At 41.1% G+C, this 22,711-nt stretch overlaps 1 protein-coding gene across 1 annotated transcript in view; it reads left to right on the top strand.

The window, feature by feature from the left end:
- The first annotated feature begins 10,259 nt into the window (after positions 1–10,259).
- The window catches only part of IQCA1 (IQ motif containing with AAA domain 1), a 100,030-nt gene continuing 87,578 nt past the window's right edge, over positions 10,260–22,711 (top strand). Inside the window, exons 1-4 of the mRNA XM_035891069.1 lie at positions 10,260–10,577; positions 13,982–14,095; positions 16,267–16,455; positions 17,177–17,248. Coding sequence (XP_035746962.1) covers positions 10,266–10,577; positions 13,982–14,095; positions 16,267–16,455; positions 17,177–17,248 — 687 coding nt within the window. The 5' untranslated portion in view covers positions 10,260–10,265. The remainder of the gene's footprint in view (positions 10,578–13,981; positions 14,096–16,266; positions 16,456–17,176; positions 17,249–22,711) is intronic.

Below are 22,711 nucleotides of genomic sequence, written 5' to 3'. Positions count from 1 at the left end.
GCCCCGTGCAGTAATCGGGTCACACCAGCAGCATGCAGGGCAGTATTAATGCTATTCGTACTCGGACACTAGGCCCCTTTTCTGCTTGCAAAAATATAGTTTTTCCTATCTTACAGACCAAAATTTGCACATACTGTTGGGGTTTTTTTCCCCTGTAATGAACTCCTCATGCTTTCAGCACAATACGAAGGTATAAAAGCTTATTTGCAATAAGCAGGTACTGATGATGGCACTGAATGAAAGCGCCTGCAAGGAGCCCTACTTGTTTCTCCAGAAACATTACTAAGATATCAAGCCCCCATGTTACGAAAGCTTTACTATTGCTGCACGACAAATTTGGAAACTTATCCCTCAGTATTTTGGTGTTTGCTGCCTCCAGGTCCAGCAGTATGAAGCCCTGGGCATAGCCAACCCAGTTTGGGGCAACTCTTGATCCCAGTTCTGAGCTGGGTGGGGCTTGCTCAAGTTCAAGAAATAACAGTACATTTGGAGGAGGGGGAAAAAAAAATAAAAAGAAAAAACCCTCAGACAGTATTTGCTGCCTGCTGCTGCTCCTCTTGTGCACGTTCAAGCTCTGACCTGACCAAACCTGACCATATCTGAACTGCTGCCCCAGCAGGTTTGTGAGCACAGCCTCCGCTGGCTCCTTACCCACAGTCTTCCCTTCTGGCATCTCTGGTACCAGCCTCAAAGCCTCCTCTTTCTTTTCCTCAGTGTCCTCTTTCCAAACTCCAATTCTTTTGCCAGGTAAAACTCCTCAGACACTAAAACATCCTAGAGCAGCTCTCCCTGTCACCTCCACGTTGGGTCTGCCCTAGCCTAGGCTCCAGCCACCCACCTCAATGCATTTGCAGTCCCAGCCAGACACCACCACCACCGCTTTCCAGCCAGGCAGCTTCCTTTTCCTTGCTCCTGGCTTAGGAGAGAAGGGTGAGCTGAGAGGAATAAAGAAAAACATCACCAAGGGCACAGCAGAGACCGAGGGCTCTGTCCAAGGACACAAACCCATCACAGCCTCCAGCAGCCTTAAATTTGAGGAAGCTTGGTTAAGTCCCTGGCTAATCCAGTGCAGGGTTGGCTTGTAACAGCACTAATCATCCTTTGCACTGGCATGGTCACTCAGTTAAAGAAAGTTCACAAAGTAATGGATAGTTATCTAAATGACGTTATTTAAGAGAAAAAGATTAAACACCTAAACAAAGCAAAAAAAACCCACAAAAGTAGCGTTTGACCTCTTTTTGAGAGAGTTATCTCAGAATCTGTCATTCCTACTGACTGACTGAATCATGGCTGCTCCTATTTGAGCTAGATTAACACAAAAGGAATTGAATATAGTTGGAAAATACCTATGCTTCAACTCCTTCCCTTAACTCAATTCAATTTTATTAAAGACAGGGCTCTCTAACATTTCCTATAGCATTGCCAGCATTGAACAGCAAATCCATTAAACAGGATACACATCTCAGCACCACATGACAAAAATGTATACGGTTCTGTTACCAAACAAGGTAGTGGTGCAGGTAAGGAACTCCAATCTGACGGTGATGCTACTTGGCTCACTTAACTATAATCACTCCATCGCTGTGCACAGCACAGCACTTAGAGCTAGGCTAATCCAGTCCTTTGTAAACACAGGCTTGAATATGCACCAGTTCATCAACCACTGCTTCTGTAGAGCTTGAGTTAAGCAACGGGCTGGAGAGTTTTGTTTACTGTGTTCTACACCCTCAGCCAGTGTACCAAGTTTTCCAGACAGGCTGTGCTTTTCTTTATTGCTCCAGCAACTGGATTCATGTTATCGCCTGAGAATCTCAGCATTCCTTTTAAAAAATAAATGATTAAAAAACAATCCAGAAAAAAGGTGAATCAGAAATACTCCCAAACCATCAGCAAGATAAAAAGTACTAAGTTCTTACCTAAATATACATGGCCTTAAAGGTTTAATTTCATTATTTTAAAATGTTTGTGCCTGACAGTGCTGGCAAATCCATGAAAATTTATCTTAATGTTTACTGTTCACAGCCTTATGCATTCCTCCCCAGCACAGAGCTGAGTTGCAATCAAGGCCAGTAGTTACGAAATAGGAGTACGCTTTCTTTTTGTCCTAGGCTTTCTTGTTTTGCAAGGTACAGCTGATTGTTTAAGTTACTGAGGCTACTGTTACATGATTGTATGTAGTGAGGTTATCCTGGCTGCATACCATAAATAATGCTAAATTAGAAGTATTTTAAAAGCCACATGACAAAAAGTGTCTTATAGCAGACTGCCTTACTTGAAGGCAGTGAAGCAAATGGCTAATAGCGCATGGGGTTTATGAGAAAGAACTTTGGGCAAAAATATTTTAGGGGACGCCTAAAATGACTGGGAATGGGGGTGGCTGCCTAGCTTGCCAAGTCATATGGAAGACAGACCGCATCCTACAAAGAGGTAGGCACATCAGTAAGTCACAGCCAAGCCTATATTATCAGGTTTTCGATACTGTACAGCCAGATCCTGTGTACGGTATGGAAACGCTACACAGCATTTTCTGAGCTTGAGGTAAACAGCTGCTTTTCAGACATCTGGAAGAACAGCTGCTACACAGAGAGAGAGATCGCATGCGTCTCATGCAGCCCGTTGGACGTGCTAGCCGTACTAAGCATGCGCGCAGGGCAGTTGCTTTGCATGTGCCGCAAGTCAGAGCAGTCAGACGAGCAACTTCTGCAGCACAGAGTCACACTGCACACAATTTATGTGGCTGGGATTTCAGCATTTCCAATCAGTTTATGAGGCATGTTCACCATCCTCAAGGCCCTGTGATTTTAACAGCAGTGTGGTCTAAAGCTCACGGAAGCATGTTATTCCACTGCTTTAGTAAGCTTTGTATTAGGATGGAGACAGGACACTCAGGAAGCACTCGGCTATATTCTCTTTGGGTCAGTAAGCTCTAGCAGACAGCCAAAAGAAAAGTCAGTGTGTCCAGACGTGCTTGACATTTTCTAAGGACAGTTGTAGTGCTCAGGAGGGAGCATGCCCATTACATTCGCTGTAGGGTTGATTAAGAAGTGCTGGACGTATCATACTTCCTAAAGTACTCACATTTGCATACAGATGTACATTTTGTTCTAGACATTCAACAGGAGATTTACAGAGATGTTTTCATATTTATGTTTTCCTGCTGTGTTTCCTCCTCTTTTATTAATTTGTTTGCCATTTACTAGACCTGTAAGATCTTGACCAGTAATTTCTTTACTTGCCCTAACAGCCCTAGTCCAGACACATTCAAAGCTGAATCTTGGCACTGCTACCATTTGTACCAGGTTTTAATCAGCTGCAAGACATTTGCCACTGCCACCAAGGAGCTTTAAACAATCAAAAAGCTTTAAAATTTAATCTCATGTCACAAATAGAACTTATATTAAATCAGTGGTTAAATATTAATCTAAGACAAGATCTTTAGGATCTCCCCTTCTGCTTCTGACAGAAATAACCAAAGGAGAGCTATGTATTTTATATTACATCCCCAAAGCTCAGTTAAAGAAAATTAAGGTTGCAAAACTAAAATGCAAGAAAATGTCAGTGCCAATTTTAATCCCCTCTCTTCTCTCTCACTTTACATGGCTGCATTACGATGCAGTTTCTTATGTTGTGATCACATCCTATTTTCTTCCCACGGGGCTCCAGCCTCATTCAGCAATTGGGCTGTTGTTGAATATTTCTTTTTATCCCCTCATTCAGCATGTGGCCTCAGGCCTTACTCTTCAAATTCCATCCAAACACCACAATTATTAGCTTCCTCCTGGGAATTCCTAGCATGTTCTCTCTCATACATCTCCCAAGCATTCACAGATTCATCTTTGCCCCTCTTTCCACCCCCGGTGAGCATTAGCATGTCATCCTGCTTATGTTAAAGCAGGAAAACAGAGACAGAATCAAAATTATCACAACTAAGACTCAAAGCTGCAATTCCCTCCCGTGCCTCCCTTCATCCTTAATGAGCAGGCAGGGAAAGATCTTGTGCGTTACTCGTACATTGGCTCCTTTGGGAAAAAGCATTGTCAGTAGAAATATCCCAGCAGCACTTGTGCCAGGAAACAGTGAAAGAAGAGGTTACAGTTTGCAAGAAATTGAGTAGACCATGTTAACTCCGAGGCAGAGTAGCACCCAGACACAGCATTTGCCCTTTATGCATGCAACTGTAGGCAGCTGGATGGGCAATTCTTCTTTCCTTTTTGAAGGGAAGGGAAAAAAAGAAAAATATGCAGATAAGGTGATTAATGCTAAAATAAACTTCACTACCACACCCACTAAAATGTGGTAGAGGCAAATGCTGCTTAGAGATTGAGTAGGTAATGTCTTTTCAGCTCTGGCCTATTTCTGGCTATCCATTTCTCAACAAAGAGCTCACTACAGTACCTGCTGCAGCAATGCTACACAGTAATTGGGTGTAAGTTACCTAAGCTCTCCTTCCCCATCCTTTCATACCTCCCTAGCCAGGAGGAATACTGCTTGCAAAGGAGTTCTTACCTCAAAGCAAAGGGCAGCCTCCAGCCCAGGCAGGAGGTGCAGCCTGACAGACAGAAGGACAGCCCTTGCAGAATGCTACAGGAAAGTTTAACCTAGAATAAGGCCTCCCCCACCTTAATCGCTTTGCAATGTCCTCCTGTAAGAAAACAGCCATTTTTCCGATCAGCCTTGTGAGTTTGGCTAGAATGGGTGCTTGAGACCTGCTGAGGTGCGGTGTTGCTGCTGCTGCTTAGTGAAGCAGGCTTCTCCACCTTCCCTGCAGTTTCTCATTACACATATGCCACAAAAGTCTTTTATTCCCTGTTCACTTTCTGTCATAGTGCCAAAGACCGCAAGTGGTGATGACAGAAGCATAGAGCTGTTCACGTTAACAACACGAGCAGGCTGTATGTTTTCTTCCCCAGCCACAACCAAAGCCTACTGAGGTTTATCCTTTATTTTCCTTGTATGCATCAAACTCTAAAACATCGTGGCTAGAGCAAGCATGCTTAAGGTCATCTGGCAGCATTATGTTCACTACCAGCTAAGAAGTTTGGCATAATTGTAAGGCTAATCTTATTTTAGGAGCGAGGCAGGCTTGACCAAGCTCAGAGCCCTGGAGTCAGCACTGCTCCAGACTGCAGGCTAAAGGCTTTAAAAACAAGAATTGATCCAGACAACGTTTCAGTCAATTTGGCTGTGTCATAAGGCCACACTGATCTCTGTTTCTGTCTGCATAGGGTTTTCTCTATAGTAAGACAAAAGAAAAAAAAAGAAGAGAGGGGGCTGCTCGTATAGTATCTTTAGCCCAGCAATCACCATGCAATACCTGAGCAGATTGCAGTGGAGGAACAGGTAACTCTGCTGACCTGAATAAGCCAGCAGTCATTCTAAGTCCGGTGATTTTCAGAGAAAAGAAAAAAGAAAAGCAGCAGCATTTGCGCAAGCCCCTTTTCCTCTCGGGGCCTCACTTTCCCCTCCCAACCTTTGTCTCTTGTTTCTTTATTTTACAGAGGCTGCAGGGCAGGGTTTCCCTCCCCCATGTTTGCCCAGGGCTTAGCACAATGGGTGACCTGTCAAGCCCCAAGTATCTGGAGGAGACCCTGAGGACTGGCCCCTGCATGCACTTCCTTGTCACTAGACCCCAGTCTCAGCCACCTCTCCCGGACTGTTGGCTTGATCTGCACAGTGATGAATATGTGCTGGGATCCTTGAGCCCAGAGGAGCCCTGTTCCATCACACAGATCCCAACTGCAGCCCAGCTCCCCACCCCCTTGCTCTTACAAGCCCTGACAGTGCTTTCTCCATTCCCTTTTAGATAGCCCAACACAGCGCAGTCTCATCTTCTGAGAAAGAAGAAATGCAGGAAGTTTGTAGTGGCAGCGTAGAAGCTTCAGAAATGTTTTAACACACACACACGATTTAGCAGTCATTTAATCAAACAGGAGTTTCCATATTAGGTGAAGAGAGCTGGGCCAAGTCAGAGTCAAATATTTTCCCTTCCATCTCTTTACATGTGCCCATCCATCAGAAGAAAACAGTAGGGCCCACGCAGTACTACACTCTACATTTACATGGTTGGCATGTGAAAGCATGAGATATTTCTGTCCTCAGAGGACAGACAGCCCAGAAAAAACAGGCATCAAAGAAGCCTAAGTTCAGCCCAATACAAATCCAGAGACAAACACAGCTTGGAGTGCAAACTGTGCCATGTGCTGGAATAACAGAAATAGTGTTCCCTTTGGCAGCTAAGTAAAAACACCAAGACACTTCAGGGTGAAAAAAAAAGAACAACCACACACACAAAGGTAACTTCACTGATGCCAGATTCCACTACTGGCTCAAGAGTGGTCTGAGGGACACTTTGCACACTCAGCACAAATCCTTCCAAGAAGGGCATGGTTAAGCCTCCAAATCAATTCAACACAAGCAAGCAAGCTAACCTTAGCTGCACTCAAAACTAACAGGTTGGGGTTTTTTTAAGTGTAAGAAGAAATGGGTCAAGCAAACATGCAGAGTTAGAGGGCCCTGGAATATTAAAATAAGTCAATGCATAATTTGGCAGGATCTTAAACATCTCTTTATAACTTGAGCAGAAAAACATATTTTTAAGTTTCACTCGAAAGAAGCAGATCAGGCTTATTTTGAGCAATAAAAGTGAGATTCAAACTAGAAGTCATGCTATGGCAAAAGAGTCTTGTCAAACCCTTGTTTTAGACTCCAGATCTACTTTGTGGGAGTGAAGAGAAGGGACATCAGATAGGAGGTAAAGCCTTGACCTTCCCTCCAAGCCGTAAGCTGCCAGAAAGCACTCTGGGAGCTCTGGAGTTAAGTCACTTTGTGTTTTTTCCTCATCCCATTACAGCATTGCTTATTTTCCCCATAACACTCCCAATTTTGTAGTTGCTATGACAATTTGCAGCATTACTTACACTGCTATACACATGCAGAGATCAAGAGACAGACTTCTTTCTTTTCCAGGATTTAATAGTCTTATGCCTTGAGTAGGAAAATTATGCTCAGTCCTGCTGGTTGCATGCACTAATAGGCTAGTTAGATGCTCTAATCCAACCTAATTCCAATTCAATATCATCCTCAGGCACAGATACAGCTCACAACCTACCCATTACCAAACAGGAGCAAAATGATGAGATGAACCAGTAACAGTAAATAAAAACCCAGCACAGTCGAGGCTGCGTTGTACTCCCCATTCAGCGCGTGGAAGCAAATTTGAGGGAGTTTGCAACTTAATGCAGAGAGAGACTGAGCAAATATGCAAAATTTCAAATAGGGGTTTAGGGGTTGCTTGCTGTCTGATTAACAGACCAGGGGATTCAGTCCTGTCCTTTGCTTTTAACATATAACTCCTGACTACCCTTGAACATGTTTGTCACCAAAGCTGAAGGGCTCCTCAGGGATGCAGCAGTTCTGCCAAGTCCCCCAGAAAGGGCTATAAACACCAATCACGTCTGATCCTTCAAACTAGTCCAGAAGGGCTCCCATTTGGACACTAGTAAAGCCTGAAATAATTATTTTAATCCTGTTTTGGGGAGGGAAAACAAATGGCTGTGCATGTGTCCTCTAGTTTTTAATCAGGGTGAACCAAAGAAACACTCAAATCACATTTCTGCTTGCACCATCCAATTATCAAGTATGTGCTCTTCCCCATCACATGCCTAGCAAACTAAAGCACTAGGGCCAGGTTGCCCTCCTCCCTAGGGTGTCAGGCATGCTGGCTCCAACAGGTACGCAGGAGCTATCAGCGTATCACAGCTGAAAATCAATCTTTTCCTGCAATACTTCATTTTCCAGTGGGCCCATCCCTTCTTTTGCCCCTGTTTACACAGACCATCACTGCTGCAAAAGCTACAAACAAGCCATAATATCCATAGTCTTAACATCTGACCCACAGCAACGTGCCTGCAATCATCTTAATACTTATCTGATAAACTAATGTTTTATGGAAGCAATTACGTTCCATCTATATTGCCTTATGTTAACATACTCTGAACAGCTAGAGCACTCCGTCCCCCTCCGACCTCAAAAAGTCATTCAAAATATAAAAAGAAACTGGATATTAGCTGGCTCAGCAGGAGGAACCACTTGACATTCCTCAGTCAGAGGAGGCAGAAAGGGAGATTATTGTAAATTGGAGTGGACAATTGTGGAGTCGATTCTCGTTGCGGTACAATCTGTTGTCTCCATGCAATAACCTGCATTCGAAATGCTCTAGCCTGAGGATACCCACTGTTCATAAATCAGACGTATGGCTGTGGGGACAACCTACAGGGCCGGGCTTTCTTAAAGATTTATAACCTCCTCACTATCAAATGGTCTGTGAGTAGGCACAGCTAAGTACAATACCGCGTTGTTTCCTTCTGTGCTGGAAAACCCCGTGAACCTCACACCAGTATACGTTCTTCCATGTCCTGACTTCAGAGGAAGCCTACAAAACTCCCATTGATCAGCCAGTAGAACTGTTAGGTCAAAACTAATGCTGGTCTTGTTTGTGCCAATCTTCTCCACTCTGCTGGTTTTATTTTGTTTATCTCCTGCACCTGGGTTAATTGCTGCAATTGAGTGATTTGGGTGGTGCAATGGGATGTAAATTAAATCGGAAAAAAGGAAGGGGAAAGACCTGGGTGGGCTGCAGAGGCATTAGGAAAAGCAAGACCAGCTGCATCCTGCAGAAACCCAGGTCAGCTGAAAAGTTAATGGTGCAAATTCAATAGCAGGGTTTAGATTGTTGGCAGTTTTGCTGACTGCTGTAGGGAGTCCCAGCAGCCCTGTCAGCATCCTGGACATGCAGCACACACCCCACACTTGGGGCATTCTGTACTCAGAGACTAGCAACGATGAGATCAGCTGACGGAGCTCCAACTTAGGCATTTATGATCAAGCACAGGCAATGTTAACGGCTGTCCAGCTTTCTTGTCAGAATTAATACACAAGCACTCCCTCCATGTTGCTCAGACCAGCAAGAGGTCTGCTCTGAAAGCTCATCTAATGGAGACAGGGCCTTTGACTGTCTTCATCCTTCTTTGAGAGGCTCTAGGAAGATCAAGCACTATACCTGGGTTAAGCACGTGGATGGGTCTAGATTGCACCATTGAGGCCAACAGCCTTTATTTCTAGGTCTAAGAAAGAAGTCAGCTTTCCCTGTTACTTTAGCCCAGTTTTCCTCTCCTGCAAACCTGGCAACGTGAATCAACTGTTTTTCTCCCAGCATAACTGAGTCTCAGTGCAGAAGTCATTTCTTAGCTCTGCTCCTAGAGAAGCACTGTCAAAGATGAAAGATTTTTTTTGATGCCCATCACTCCCAAGAGACAGTCTCCACTTGGCAGAGAAACGTTACAAGGTAGAATGGGACCTGAAGGGTCTTTCACTACCACAGATGTTAGCACCTTTCAGTGACAAACCTGCTGTTTGAGCTCTTCTCTGAATAAAAGCCTCATTGCCCAGAATCCATTTCTTGCGCCTTCAGGATGATTTCCCACAATATTCTGTGCTAATCTGCTTTTATCATGAAAAGCCACTGACAGCCAGTTTGTGTTCACATCAGAGGTCCACCTGTTCCTACCAAAACTACCAAGTAAACAGCATTAATCACTTCTGGAAATGTAACTGGCCTTAGGTGACATCTTCCATATCACATAAACCTCTAGCCACTGGAGCAGCCATTTAGCAATTGCTTGGAGTGCAACAGTTGCTGCCATAGAAATAAATTAAATTATTTTCCTCACTTCATTCTCGAAATAGTGCCCACAGCTACGCTCTAGCATTAGCACCAACCAATACAATTAGTTTTGAACAACCACTTCAGACAGAAAAGCAGCACATGCTTTAGAAACACCCCTTGGTTCTCATCCCAAACATGGGAGGACCTAAAAGAGACCTTCCCCTATCACAAAGGCATTGAGGGGGAGAAGCTTTTTCTATTAAATCATCATCTCAGCATAATTGAATGAAACTCACAACCCTATCAGGGTTGTAGTTTCAAGCATATATTAAGGATGAAGTCAAAAAGGTTAACTTTTAAGCTTTAATTAATAAAACAACATTTTAAGATTCTTATTTTTAAAACAATCAAAAAGAGAAACTTTTGGTAATGTTTTTTAAAATACATTGTAGTTAAAAATCTCTTTACAGATATAATGGCTCACATTTCCAGACTTGCTTTTTTGAGAAATCCACACGCATAGAGCCCTGGCATCGTGTACTAACTCTTACTTTCATGCCTGGTTAACAGTCTTCTCTTTTCAATTAGCACTTACAATAAGATGTGGACGGATGCCCAGAAAGACCTTGACATCCAGCTCCAGAGAGAAAGAGAAGAGTTCCTCCAGCCAGAGAAGGACCGCGTGAAAGTATTCAAGATGTTAGCCACTTCCTACATCAAATACATGCAAATCTTCCGTAACTTGGAGACAGCCCATGACCAACTCATTCACCGGCAGAAACGGACAGTGATTCGGCAAGTGCTAGATGGCGTGATTGGCCGAATCCTGGAGATGAAAAAAGAGATGGTGGAGCTGGAGAACTCTGAGTTTCATTACATTGATAATATCCTGGAAGATCTAAAGCTTCTCCCGGTAGGTCTACCTCTATTATGAGCAAATTCATAGGAACTTTGCCTATACTGTGTTTTAAGGATAGTCACATTTACTTGGAGTCTGTGAAGTTCCACCAAGTGATTTAGCTTCCTGCATGTTCACCAGTGTACCAGGGGATCAGCAATTGTGGCATTTTTATTAAAGATCAGAGTATATTTGATCCATGATGAGCATTATACATTGGAACAAGATTTTAAAAGCTGATCTGCTTGATGCTTCTAACATGAAGTCATATTAGTGTAGACAGCTTCACTATTAACATCAGCAGCTTTATACTGCCTGATTTTAATATGGCATTAGATTGAAGGTGGGCAACTGGTAACCAAGGTACAGTTCACTCCAGTCTGCCCTTTGGATCACTCTGAATCAGCCTGGCCTCAGGCCTCTTCCAGAGATGGCAGGTAGTGCTAAAAGTTGCATGGTCTGGTCTACTAACTCGTAGTACAACAAACTACTGAAGTGAGAAACCCGAAACAAGTCTTACTGTGAAGGGGGCAGGAGCTGGGAGCATATTCAACATCCAGGGTTCAGGATTGCCTAACGTAAAAGCAGCCCCCTGACAGACAGCCCGCTAAACTCGATGACTACAACGATAAGGCAAAGTCTTGAAGCTGTACTCTAAAAAGAGTATGAAAAATCAGCTGTGAAAAGCTGGTTACTTCTCTCGCAGACAGCTCCACCTATTGTCAAATTCAGGTGGCGCTGCTAACAGCTTTTCTAAAGAAAGAGTTGGAACTTAAATTACTGCCTTTTTTTCAGGATCCTGGTTATAACGTTGGGTAAATTGCCTAATATCATTATAGCATTATTTTTATTTGCAAACATGTTTCTGTTTGCAATTGCATGTGTATTTCACTCTGCAAATTTAGGGTAGTAATTGCCATGAATTTTCACCAGCTCTTTACCTGATGATGTTAGTCCTAGTAGAGAACTGTTTTAAGCTATGAGAAGGTATACCGGAGAGCATAAACACATCTCTGGAGAAATTGATCCCTCAAACCATATTTTGAAATCATTAAGCACTGCTGTTTTCACGACTTTCCAGTAAATCCACCTGCAACAAAAAGTTGGCAAGCCTGAAAAGTCATGCTTGACATCTATTAAAAAACAAGCATAAATTCAATTTCCTGAACCACACCTTAATTTTAAGACAGCATGACATACCTATCTACTGAAAAAAGCAATAAAGAGATTTCAATTTTTTCCAGAGAAAACATTATTTTCCATGTTAGATAGGAATACAGATTTATGGGGTTTTTTTTATAAAATAATCACACATTCTTGGTTCCAAAACAAAATTAGTGGCCAGTACTCGACAAATAACTGCTGTTTCTTAAAGAATCTGCCCAGAAATTCTCTCTCTAGTCCTTCCTTTCATTGTATTATCATGGGCTAAAATCCAGCATGATTGTAGGCAGAAAACACAACAGAGTAGTCACATTTTATATCTTATGCAATTGCATTGCATAATTTTTACTGTGTCACTTTAAGACAAAGCATCATCTTTCTTTAGTTCTCTTCCTCATGTTTTTATATGGTTGCCTTCCAACACTCGTTTTCTGGGGTAATTGTAAAGGTATTGGGATACACAAATCCCATATGGAGCCAGGAGTGGCTAAAAGGCTGCAAATTTGACCTGAGGATAAACGTCACAAAACTAACTTTTCAGTGCTGGGCCCCAAAAAGAGATTATGAAGAGAAGTAGTCTCCCTACTCCGACCCCTTCCAGCCCCAGTATTATAGCTTTGATCTCAGCCTCACAGTGAGTAAAAGTCACAGTCCAGAATCACCTGTAATTAAAGCCCAGGTTAGACATCAGAGACATTCATCACCCCTACACTGATCAACTCACACTGCTACCTAACAGCATAAAAGCCCTCTTGTCCTATGCGAGGGTGTCCAGACAAACTGCTTGATTTCTTATACCTAAAGACAGCCAGATTTTAAATCCATCCTAGAGCGAGTTTCCATCACTAATCAAGGATCTTAGAAGGTGCAAACAGGAAGCTTAACAAGACAAATATTTAGAAACTTTAGCAAACCAGACCTCTGCATTGATAAAATCAGTAGGGATAAACACAGTCTTACTTGGAAGCTTTCTTACGCTGCCATAATAGGGATGTCCCAGTCTGTGCAGTGTGCAACCGAGGGAATTAGTTAAGTTTGCAGTTCACAGGGACTGTTTTCATTGGCCACAGCCTTCCCTGCAAATTCTTGCTCTAGGAATTGGAAGGCCTTAGAGCTTACAAGCAGCACATTTACCATGTGCCTGCGACAAGGCAGGAGCAGTGCTTGTTCTTTATAGCCAGCGCTTTTTCCTCTCTGTCTGTCCACACCAGAGGTGGCATTAAGGCTGCAAAGGGTCAAGTCAAAGGTCTCGCTGAGCAGGTCAAAGCCCACCGAGTTTCCATATCAGACAGAACAGGGAGCATAACACAGCATCGAGTCTTGTACCTGTCTTAGGGTCATTGGGCAAAAGGACCAAGTGCCCACATATACTCGGAGACAAATTATTGTGTAACTTGGCTGTGCAACTCCTCATGAGTAGCATGACAGGGTAACTGTACTGCCTGTCTCCCCCTGTCCGTCCGGGTGAATCATTTGCTTGAGAAAATATCCTAGGTGTTCCCAAAACATCTAGAAGACACATTCCTCCCCTCCCCACCAAGGAAATATACTTGCCAGTAATTATTCTTGAAGAATTGTTTCCAGTCTTCAACACAACACAAGGAACAGGCTATGCCACCCTGCAGCACCTTAACTTTGGGGGCGGGGGGGGGAACATGACGGACACACATCTGCTTGTTTGTGTCTTACATCTTTTTAATCATAGAAACAAGTAGACAGCCACTTCTAATCACACCTTATTTTGAAAAGTGACTGAAATATCACCATCACAGACAGTAACAGTTTGTCAACACCTAGAGATACCTGTAGATTAACGGTGTCATGCTTTGGTTCTTTGTAATGGTTAAAAAAAATGCAAGAGAACAGGCCTATTTTTCATGTAGATTAAAAAAAAAAAAAGTGGGATGATCATACAGCCAGAGGTATTCAATTCAGTGGAAATCACATTTAAATTTCTGGCAACCCTGCCAAATATTTTAACAGTTTGATAATATAATTGAGCCATTATAAAAAGAAAGATTTCTGGGCTGCCATGGTTCAGAAACTGGGTTGATTTATTTGTTTTTGTTGAATTGGGCCTTAAGTAATTGCAAAGTAACAGCTCAGCAGCTGTTACAGAGGTCAAATTCCCTAACACTCCAAAATATTCGACAATCTCAGTCAAATTTAATTGCTGAGTAAAGGTGTTCAATTAATAAGTAATCCGATTTTAATGCAGTTCTAAAAAGCATCTCATGACTTATTTCTTTCTCTAGGAAGACATAGAAGTACCTATCCCAAGGTATTTTGTTAAAGAAAAGCTGGAAGTCCTGCAGCAGAGGGAGAAAATGCTTGATCAGATTTTACTTAATGCTGGATTGCAAACACAGGTAAGCATACCACACACCTACATAACAACATGCTTAACTTCTGTAGTTTATAGCCACACATGAGCCACTGAAGTGAAAAGTATTTTTATAGCATTTAGGAAGTAAAAGTCTGTTTACAGATGAGGCACAAATAGGAAGCAACATTGAATTTTCCTGTCTAACAATATCCAGTCACATCTTGAGCCTGGTTAAGACTGAAATTAATCCACTCTACTTTATGTGTGTGTCAGAGAACGGGCAGCACTTTGGCCAAGTTTAGTAGGTGCTTTATTTGTCTAGCTAACTCTCATCGTGTAATTAGTTCTGCTGAAATCAAGTTGGGTTTAAGTTTTACTGAACCAGGATTTTTAACTGGAACAGGCAAAACTCAGAGTTCAGGTCAGCACAACTGTTAGTATTCAGTTGTTTATAACCTCTGAACAATGACTGCAGTCTCTTCTTGTACAGCTATAGAACTGCAGCTGCTAGGAGGAGTAGAAAATCGAGTTTTGGCAGAGCAAAAGTCATTACAGAGAAGTACATGAGCACTCCAGTGAAGACTGTTCTGGATTTGATATACTTTTGACCTTTTCGAAATGGCGCATTGCCTACAAGCAGTCATTGCTAACCTCCCGAAATAAACAACTGTGCCTACATGTCTGGATGACTTAGATTCATAGATGTTATAGCCATACAAGACATTCCTGAACAGACCACTGCTGCACTACCCCAACCATTGAATTCTTCACCAGTAATTGTGCTAGTGGGGAAAGTCTGTGTGTTGATCCCAGAAAGCAATGGAGGGAAGGTTCCCAGGGAAAGGAACAGCACCAGTCAGAGGCAGTCTATGGAGACAGAGCTCAGGCTCTCTGCTAGATCACTTTAGTGGGCAACTGCAGTCCTCTTGGCCTCCACAGTAAATCTCTAGGTAAATTCTCTGCTCTTCTAGTGGCCTGGTGTTGGTCTGTGGAGAGTCTCTTTTTTGGCACATTACGTCTTGAAGCCTTTTTGTTTCCCACAGTTTTGCTCTCACCCCTTTTCAGCATGGCATCCATTACAGATGAGACTATCTAGTGTGCAAGCCTGGGAGCACTAGGCTCTTGCACCTTGGATATGGCAGGGTCCAGGTCTCCCGTGCCAGGATGCCACAAGACAGGCACAGAATTCAATAAACATGAATTAAATAATCTCACAAGTACAAGTCCAGTGCGCTGTGCTGCACTTCAAGATCAGTCACTGCTGGGATTGCTAGAGGGTTTTCAGGACTTCTGCATGCATCATAGCAAGCCATGTACACTCAAAATCCTAGCTGCTGTGTAACAGACCACTGTACTCTTCAGTGTCCATGGCAGTGCTGTTACAAGCAGTCTAACATACATCAAAAACAGTGGAGTTCGTCAGAGGAGTCTGCTCCGTAGATCATTTGTCCTTCTGTGTGATTCTGTTATAGAAAGCCCTGCTAAAAATGTAGTATAGTGAGCTCCACACAATATATATAGAAGCATCAAATGTGAACTGGCTCCAATAGGGGGATTAATGTCAAGAAAGGACAATAATTCACCTTTTCCATGGGGAGCACGAAGGGTTAACAAGAGTTCTCAGGAAGGAGAAAGGGGAGTCCCTCACTCCAGCCGCACTGTTCTGATATGTTTTTTATTAAGCCTCTTCTATTTGGGCTGGGCTGACCAGGCCTGGGCTGGCTCAGAACAGTCTGTTCTTCCATTCAGCAAGAAAACTGGGGTCCCAGCAGCACATCCGGAAACCCATCCCTTCAGAAAAGTAAAAGGAAGACATTACATAGCCTAAAAAAAATTATCCTTTTAATAGGATAATTAAAGCCCTGTGGTTCTTTATGTCTTTTTTCTCAAATGGATAAAGTTCAACATGATGCATAAGCCATATAGAGCTGTTCTTGCTTCCCACTATAGCATCAGTCTTTCCTTGTCACACATCAACACGGCTGGTTCGCTTTCTCCTAAAGGTCCTCAGAAAAACACATCTCAAGATCTCAAACTTCCAAGACATTGCAAGATAGCACTGAGGAGTCTCTGCTGGTTTTGACAGGGATTTTTTTGTCTTAGAAAGTTTCCACAAGTAGTACATTGGTTGTTTCATTTGCTGAGGTAAGCAATTAACAAAACACACAACTAATACTTTGCTTTGTCCATTCCTTTTTGGCTGTGCTGTTGAAGAAACCTGTCAAGGCCATGGCATTCGAAGAAGCCATTAAAATGATCCAGGTTGCAGAACGGGCTCGCCAAGGCCGCCGTCGAGCAGCATTCATGAAGCAAATTTACCTTGAAGAGAAGAGAGAAAGACAAACTAAACTTCAGGTCCAAATGGGTCCAAATCCAGATGATGCTGCCACTTGCATTCAAAAGGTGAAATCTCTGATTTAACAACAGTTCTGGCAGAACTAAATGGCAATTTTTTGTTCAGAAGAACAGCAGTAGACAGAAATACAGCTCATAGGATGGGAAGTATTCTGAAATGATAGCTTTCAGGGTGTCTAGTAAGGTGAAATACATCATTTAAACCACTTCACAAAACGAGACAGGACCCTAGATGTGAGATCAATAGAAACAGTCCTGAACTGGCAATGCAGGATGACTTTATAACCCTACATGCTGTTTTTCCATTCTGATTTTTATGACCTCAGTTGCTCTTTCTGGAATCCCCTTGGAATCCAGTGCATCTCAGAGAATTCATGCCTTTTCCTGTGATCTCTGGGAAGAGTTCATTCCATATCTTGAAAAGATGAGAAAGGGAGATCACTGCTAAATTCCAGAAAAAGTCCTTGCACATGAACAATTCAGGCAATTCAGCCTGATAAGAACAGGAGCTAAGTCTAAATCTTAAGTCTAAATACTTCTTGAAACCCTGATAGTGTTATGTTTAGAAGCTAGATATACCACTGTGAGGGGATAACAGACCTCAGAACTTGTTTAAAAAAAAATAGCAGATGGCAACCTGTTAAAGAGTAATAGTTTCAATTGTATATTGTGCCTTTCCTTCCTCTATTTGTTTTTTCCTGCGTCTGCCACAGTAAAGGAAGCTGTAACAAGGCCCATTTATCTCATTAGGGTTTTGTTTACAATTCAGGTTTGGCGTGGATATATCCAGCGCAAGAAAACAGAGAAAATGAGAGAAGAGGAAATGATATTTCTGGGGATGGTAAGTAGTGCTGCCTAGATGCTATAAAATGCCACACACTGTTTGTTCTTCAGACTTTTGTAATTTAGCAGAAGATGAGAAATTAATTTCTAAGATTCTTCCTATTTTAAAAGGACTCTGTACGGAATACAGATCTAAACAGAAATGACAGATGGCACAGAAGTATCACAATTTGTCTTATGCTGCATGCTTTTGTGCTATTTATACACATGGTAGATGTGAAAACAGGCAGTGTAGAATTTGCCCCAGGTTCTACAGAATTTGCCCCAGGCATGACAGCGCAAAGAGATTGTATTAATCAATTTTTAATTCATAATTCCAAGACACTGGAGCTACCTTATTCCTGAAGTAGAATTAAAGCAGCAAAGTTGTCTTCTCTGCAAGCCAGTGTATATGTATGTCAAGAGCAGGGAAGAGGGACATTAAGACTGCCATATTAATATCAGTATTTCCATAAGACCATATAGAAATAAGCAAAATATTCCTTACATCATACTACAAAAGTACAGGGAAGTGAACAGCTGTCCATGGTCAGTTAGACTGTGTCGGGTGAAAGAAAAAAATGAAAGCACCCCTTCCAGAAGAAGGAACCTCTTCCTCCCACAATCAGAGAAGGTACCTTTCCTCCTCCCACCAACATCTTTCTTCCTAGCAAGTACCTGAGAAAGAGGATAAACTCTTTACAGTTGACGTTTTCTTTGGCCACCAATCAATCCTGTGGGTGTCAAGCCTTACAGCTCTCTTCAACACCAGCTACAGTAGTGCAGCCCTTGTACCAAGTTCAGTAAAGCTGCTTCACAGCACCACATTACAGAAACATTAATCACTGCTCTATGTTTGGTAGGTTTATTTATACCTCCATATTCTACAGTTCTTAAATGATTAATTTATAAACTAATAATTTAATTTTGAATTAAAATATGCTTTCTACTTCTCCCAGAATATTTGGGGTTTTTTTTTACCCATTTCTTACCCAGCAATGGTATTGTCCTTAGCTATTTTATAAGTTTATGAAAACTAATTGCGCCTATAGCATACACCTGACAAACATGTATCATCACTTAAGAATTAACTTAAAGTCTTATCTTTAGGAAGTAACATGTATATTTACTGAAGTTTTGTCATGTTAAATACATATAACACCTTATGGACTATTATCTTTAATACCTGCTGGTCATTAACATTAAGTGTGGCCAGCACAGCTAAACAGAGCTTTTTGGGTGATGATTCTGCCTCTGTTTAAGACAAAGGAAATGCACACATTTTAACTAGCACAGACCTAAAATGGTGAATATTTGGGATATACTGAAAAATAATTAGAAATTATACCTTTTGCAAAACAAGGGATCATTTCCTATCAAATACCATGACAGTTCCTGTGGAGTCTGAAAACTAGAGCTTTAGGAAGGGAATTTAAGTCTTGTATCAGTTATTGGAGGGTTCACAGCCAAGCAACTCTTTTCTTGGTGGCCAATGCTAGGAGTAACTGATAACTAACATGTAAATATCTTAGTTCATGGGGAGGAAATCCATATGATCATAAGGATGAAGGGAATTAAAACCAAAACACACAGAGTGTATTCATTTCCTGACCTCCATTTAGGAGCAGAGAATTGATGTTTGCAACTCTGCACTCAGACTCATTACTCTTTATCAAGTACATAATCAAAGTATGAGGGGAAAAACGGATACCTCTAAATAAAAAAAATCTGTTCATCTTTCTAGTGTTTTTATATTCCCCATTTGTGTTTCCCTTTTACTTTTCGTGCTGCATTCCCTTCCATGGTCTCCAAAGGAAGCAAGTGGCAAGCAGGCGTTGGTTCACACTGATAGATAGGCAGTGAGCTCCAAAGGTCAAGTCCCTTTGATGTATGATCATGTCAGCCCTCTAAAAAATGACCACAGATCTTCATGTGTAAATATGTTGAATTTGCTTTTCTAATGCTGCACGACTTAGATAAATTAGAAGACCTAGCCATCCATTACTCCAAGCCCATCCCAAAGGAGACTTGACTTTTACTGCAATAAGTATAATTTTTCTTATAATTATAGCTATTTTTAAAATATCTATGTTATTTTCATATAAAGACTGCTTTGCAAAAAGAGCTAGTCCATTTGAAGTTCTGAATAATGATTTTTTGGAAAAATTCAGTTGTGTTGGCCAAAACAAATACAGAAATATGTGCAAAGACCAGGAATCATCCGGTCTTTTACTTAACTCAGTGTTATTTTCTTTACTGTCTACTTCAGAAAAATTTATGTATCTTTTCTGGAATTTGATTCCGTTTCATCTTTTGCTTGATGACAGAGTAGAAGCCTATGTTCCAGAGATTTTTCTTGGCTCAAAAGTAAAGGCTCATTATTATTATTATTTATTAAAGCTTAATTGCAGAAACAGCATGATTCCCTCAGCACATGTTTTTCTAAATCTCCAATCAATCACAACTTGCAATACCGGTTTAATTTGTAAAGAGAAGCAAGCCTCACTAAGAGCACATACATCTTGATAACTGTATCCTGATCTTCCTCACATTGCTGCCACAGTGCTGTTTACTAGCAGCTCCAGCATGACCACCATTAACCAATGTTCCAGGCACAGGCCTGTGTTTAAGCCGCACCAACCACACTGATATTGCAAAAAAACCACATCAATTTGTCTTGAAAACATGCACATGCTGTCCAAACAAACCTGTATTTCCTTGCTCTGTTTTACTGCTACAGCCCAAATATAATGTACCATTTTTCCAGTTTTTAAACTAGTATGTAATTCCATTTGTCTATTTCTGGCATTTATAAGGTCCCCGTCATTAAAAGCCACAGTTCGAGGTTGCTGTGATTGTTTCATTTTGCTGCAGTGCAAACCAGCTGTCAGCCTAGTGTAACTGGATGTGTGAACTGGTTTTTGGCAACTGCTCTGTCTCAGGGTGGTGCAAGACAGCCCAAGCCTAATAACGGGTCTACGCTCAGTGCTCTCGCTACCAGGCTCTCCTAAAAGGATAGACCCTGCAGGAAGTTATAATTACAATCTCAGAACACAGGCTACTGGAAAGAGGAAAAGCTGTTTTTAACATAAAATCTTAGGATAACCAGTTTGCAATCAGACTGATTTATGGAAGGGTAGGAGGAGCCTAGGAACAAGAAATACAAAAAGACAGGACAAAAATCAGGGGCTCAGCCTACTGTTGCAGCTTCGAGGCAGGAATACTCCGAAGGTCTGGGCATCCCCTTGCTCGTGTTTTCACTTAACAAGCACAAGTAATCAATCCCCTTGGAGCCAAGTGCTCTACATGCTCAAACAATTTATAGGACTGAGCCCTGCATGCTTTGGACATTATACATGTAAACACCTTCTTGTCTCAGAGATACATCTATTGATTTACAATTACACAGCTCTCACTGCTCTGCTCTAATTTCAGCCCTTACCAAAGGGTTAGTGGCCCAATACATGCTGATCTAAGATTTTCTCACATAGTATTTCCACCATTCTTTCTTCTATATCCTTTTCACATGAAAGGATCTATGTGGTCTTAAATAAAAGCACTGTTCTCTCCTTCTTACCTCTTTTAAACATACCCTAATTTAGGCATGTTGTCTTGGATAACACTTTTATTTATATCTGAGAAAACAGTCTGCCAAACATTCCTTGTTCTTTGAATTCCTGATAAATATAATTCATTTCATCCAGTCAGAAAAAAAATTGGCATTTCCCAGAATAGCCTTCTGTGTAAACATTAGACTATGACTAAATAAATATTATATGGGATTTAACAAACCGCAAACTCCGTAGGTAAGTGAAATATTTCTTCATCTCTCGAAAGTGGGCAGTTACAGTAGATACACACACCAGGCCTATTTTTATCATGCATAAGATTAAAATGACTTTTGTTTTACTTGCAACCTAGATGACGTTTAGATGTCAGCACAAAGTTATGTGTTATTTCACCAGGCATACATGTTTATCTAAACAGTGATAAGTAATCTGTCCTGTTTTCACTAGAAATTTTAAACCTGCTTATTTTGAAATAGAAAGATGCCGGGAAGCAAGAAACCCACTAAATAATTTGGCTTTCATTGGCTAGATTCACACTAGTAGTGAAATCACTACCTTTTAGAGTCCAAAACATGCTTGCCATTTTTAGTAGAAGTTTGACAGCGTGCCCAGGTATAATATTGGAAATAAACATAATCAAAGTTGTATAAACTTCTGTGGTCATGAAAATAAATATTTTCTCCACTTTAAATTTTCTTTCATCTTTTTAATAAGTGTTGCATGTCAATATTTTTATATATATAATATAAATCTATAAAAGACCCATTTTCAATATTTTTCTAACAAGGCCTCTTACTACAAATGCTTTGTTTGAATGCATATGACAATTACTTTAATTGGCAAAGCCATTGAAGTGAATCATATAGTAGGGAAGCTTTAATGAATGCAATATATTTTGCTTAGTTGTTCCTTTTTTGTGCCTAATTTAGGAATTCAGCCATATAATTGATGTGGCTATCACCATTTGTGTACCATGGAACCTATATGAATACAATCTTCATAAGACAAGAGATGTCTTTAAAATACATTCTTCCTGCAGCCAGACAAAATACATTGAGGAAATGAGAAAGCAAGAGCATAGCTAACTGATAAGAAACTTTTAACGATAATTTGGATCACCATTTAAAATTCAGTAGAATAAGAGTCATGAGAAAAGAACAGGACCTCAGTTGCTTAGGTGGTAAATTCCTTTAGTCTACTAGCAAGGAGTTACTTGTCTGTGTAGTGCAAATGTTAAAACAAACAAAAAAAAAATCGCACTTTCACTACTGCTGAAAATAAATGACCATTAAAAATGTTTACTTTGCTTAGGAAATGAATCCCTTCAGAGAAGCAAACTATACTGCTTCTGAAAATGAACAATCTCCAGCAAAATGCTGCACAACTACTACATCTATCAAAAGATTACAATTATGGACAATACTGTCCATAGCAGAACATTTACTGAAGAAGTCCCATAAAATCATTCAGCTTGTGTTTCAGCTGTGCCGTTTCAGGTCTGAGAAAAGAAGCTGTCCTAAATTAAGTACCCAGTAATAAAAGCTGCAGTAAATCTACCTTTCAGGCATAATATGAATGTTAGCCTTAAAACATGAAGTAAATGAAATGTATTTATTTCATTGAAATGAAGACTATCTTTCCTTGTAAGTGTAGTCGTAATGGAACAATTGAAGAGCAGTTAGTTCCACAGCATGGGGCCTCCTATATGTAGAACTGTAGCCTTAAGCATGTTCAGCCAGCCTGCACACCTCTAAGTGTTTTATAATGAACAATAAAGCAGTCTGTGTTGGAAAGAGCTGTTGAGCTGACTAAGCAGAAAGGCAAGATTTTCAAGCTAGGAAAAAGTGATCTATGCAATTGAGTTCTTAAGTCGAAAAGGAAAACAGAGACTTTCATCACATTGGCTTACCTGG

This window comes from Egretta garzetta, unplaced genomic scaffold, assembly GCF_000687185.1.
Source record: "Egretta garzetta isolate BGI_Z169 unplaced genomic scaffold, ASM68718v1 scaffold113, whole genome shotgun sequence".
In the NCBI taxonomy this organism is placed as follows: Eukaryota; Metazoa; Chordata; class Aves; order Pelecaniformes; family Ardeidae; genus Egretta; species Egretta garzetta.
The sequence above is the reverse complement of the archived record's forward strand: the minus strand, read 5'-3'. Positions and strand labels throughout refer to the sequence as shown.